Source organism: Anoplophora glabripennis, unplaced genomic scaffold (genome assembly GCF_000390285.2).
Source record: "Anoplophora glabripennis isolate ALB-LARVAE unplaced genomic scaffold, Agla_2.0 scaffold294, whole genome shotgun sequence".
Taxonomy (NCBI): Eukaryota; Metazoa; Arthropoda; class Insecta; order Coleoptera; family Cerambycidae; genus Anoplophora; species Anoplophora glabripennis.
In genome coordinates, this window is record NW_019416596.1 from 610536 (window position 1) to 611799 (window position 1264).

The window sequence follows — 1264 nt, forward strand, 5'->3', positions numbered from 1 at the left end:
TTCGTTTTTTTTCAAATTGTTTATTAACGATTTTTTTTACTACATTTGTAGGGTTCGCTCTCTCCTACTCTAATTGGGTTTCCCCGTTGAGCAGGAAGGTTAGATAATTTAATTACTTCAATTTTTTTTTTCTGGGGTTGTGTATGTATGAAGCCAACTGATTATAAAGACAGATCAAGCAACGTTTGCAAATAAAACTTTATTTATGGCTTCTTATATTTCCACATATCAAAATTCACACTTCGGCGTTGGTCCGGATCCAATCCCTATAGGCGCTGACCCTAGCAAATCCCGTGGGCAATCCTACCTCGCAACCTGGTGCACTGAATGACACCACACCCACTTGAACGCCGTCGGCGACGAGAGGGCCTCCGGAATCGCTGTTGCATGCCGCAGCGCCACCATGTGGACTTAAGGAATAAAAAACGAATCACTGTCGTCCCATAATTCTTTCCGGAATCGGGATTCCAGAAGTGCATAGAGTAGAATCTCTCACGATATTAAAGAAACTGCGGAATTCATCGTTAGAAATAATGGTTAGATTGACCCCTCTCAGGAAGGGTGAGAGTTGAAAAGTCTCGGTGAGTCCCCAGCCCGTCATATAGGCGGGCCTGCCTTGGAAATCAGGTGCCGTGGAGGGAGCGAGGGGTACGACCTGGATGGCGGCGGTGGGAGCCACCGGGGAGGGCAGCAAGATCACCGAAATGTCGTTTTCGATTGTCGACCCGTCATAGCGTTCGTGGTTTATGAAGCTGGTGCTGGTAAGACGTACCTGGGTGGGTTCGTTTTGGTTGTGGTAGTGGGAGCCGAATCGTAGTTCTACGAAGGCAGCGCTGAAAAGGAGTTTTTTTTTTATTTGAGAGACGTCGTTTCAGCTGCCATATTTTTACAATTATCATATTCGTCCAGACAGTAGCAGTTACTTACATGACTGTGCAATGTGCGGCTGACAACACTCTCGTGGTGGATATGAGAGATCCCCCGCAGAGGTTGTTACCGTTTATAACCACAGCTACTTGGTACGGAACAGAATTGGGTTCCACCTCGTATCCACCGATGATCCTAGGTCCGGGAAGGTCGACGGCTTTCCTTATGGGCTCAACGACAACGTAGAGGGGCTCCAAGACCTGGTAAATGGAAACAGTTTGGAACAACAGCGACAAGAAACCCTCGGAAGAAAACGGAACTTGGTAACAATTACTTCGGAAGAGGACTGAGCCAGACAGAAGCCTAGGATGGCGAGGAGATAGACGGTACACTTCAT

General features: G+C 47.3%; 1 protein-coding gene across 1 annotated transcript; it reads right to left on the bottom strand.

The window, feature by feature from the left end:
- Positions 1-228: 228 nt before the first annotated feature.
- LOC108904598 (chymotrypsin BII-like) lies at positions 229-1264 on the bottom strand. The gene is made up of 4 exons (XM_018707217.1): positions 1202-1264; positions 928-1127; positions 612-833; positions 229-410 (listed from the first exon to the last, which is right to left on the bottom strand). Exons 1-4 carry the CDS (start codon positions 1262-1264, stop codon positions 236-238), a joined length of 660 nt encoding a protein of 219 aa, XP_018562733.1. The 3' UTR covers positions 229-235.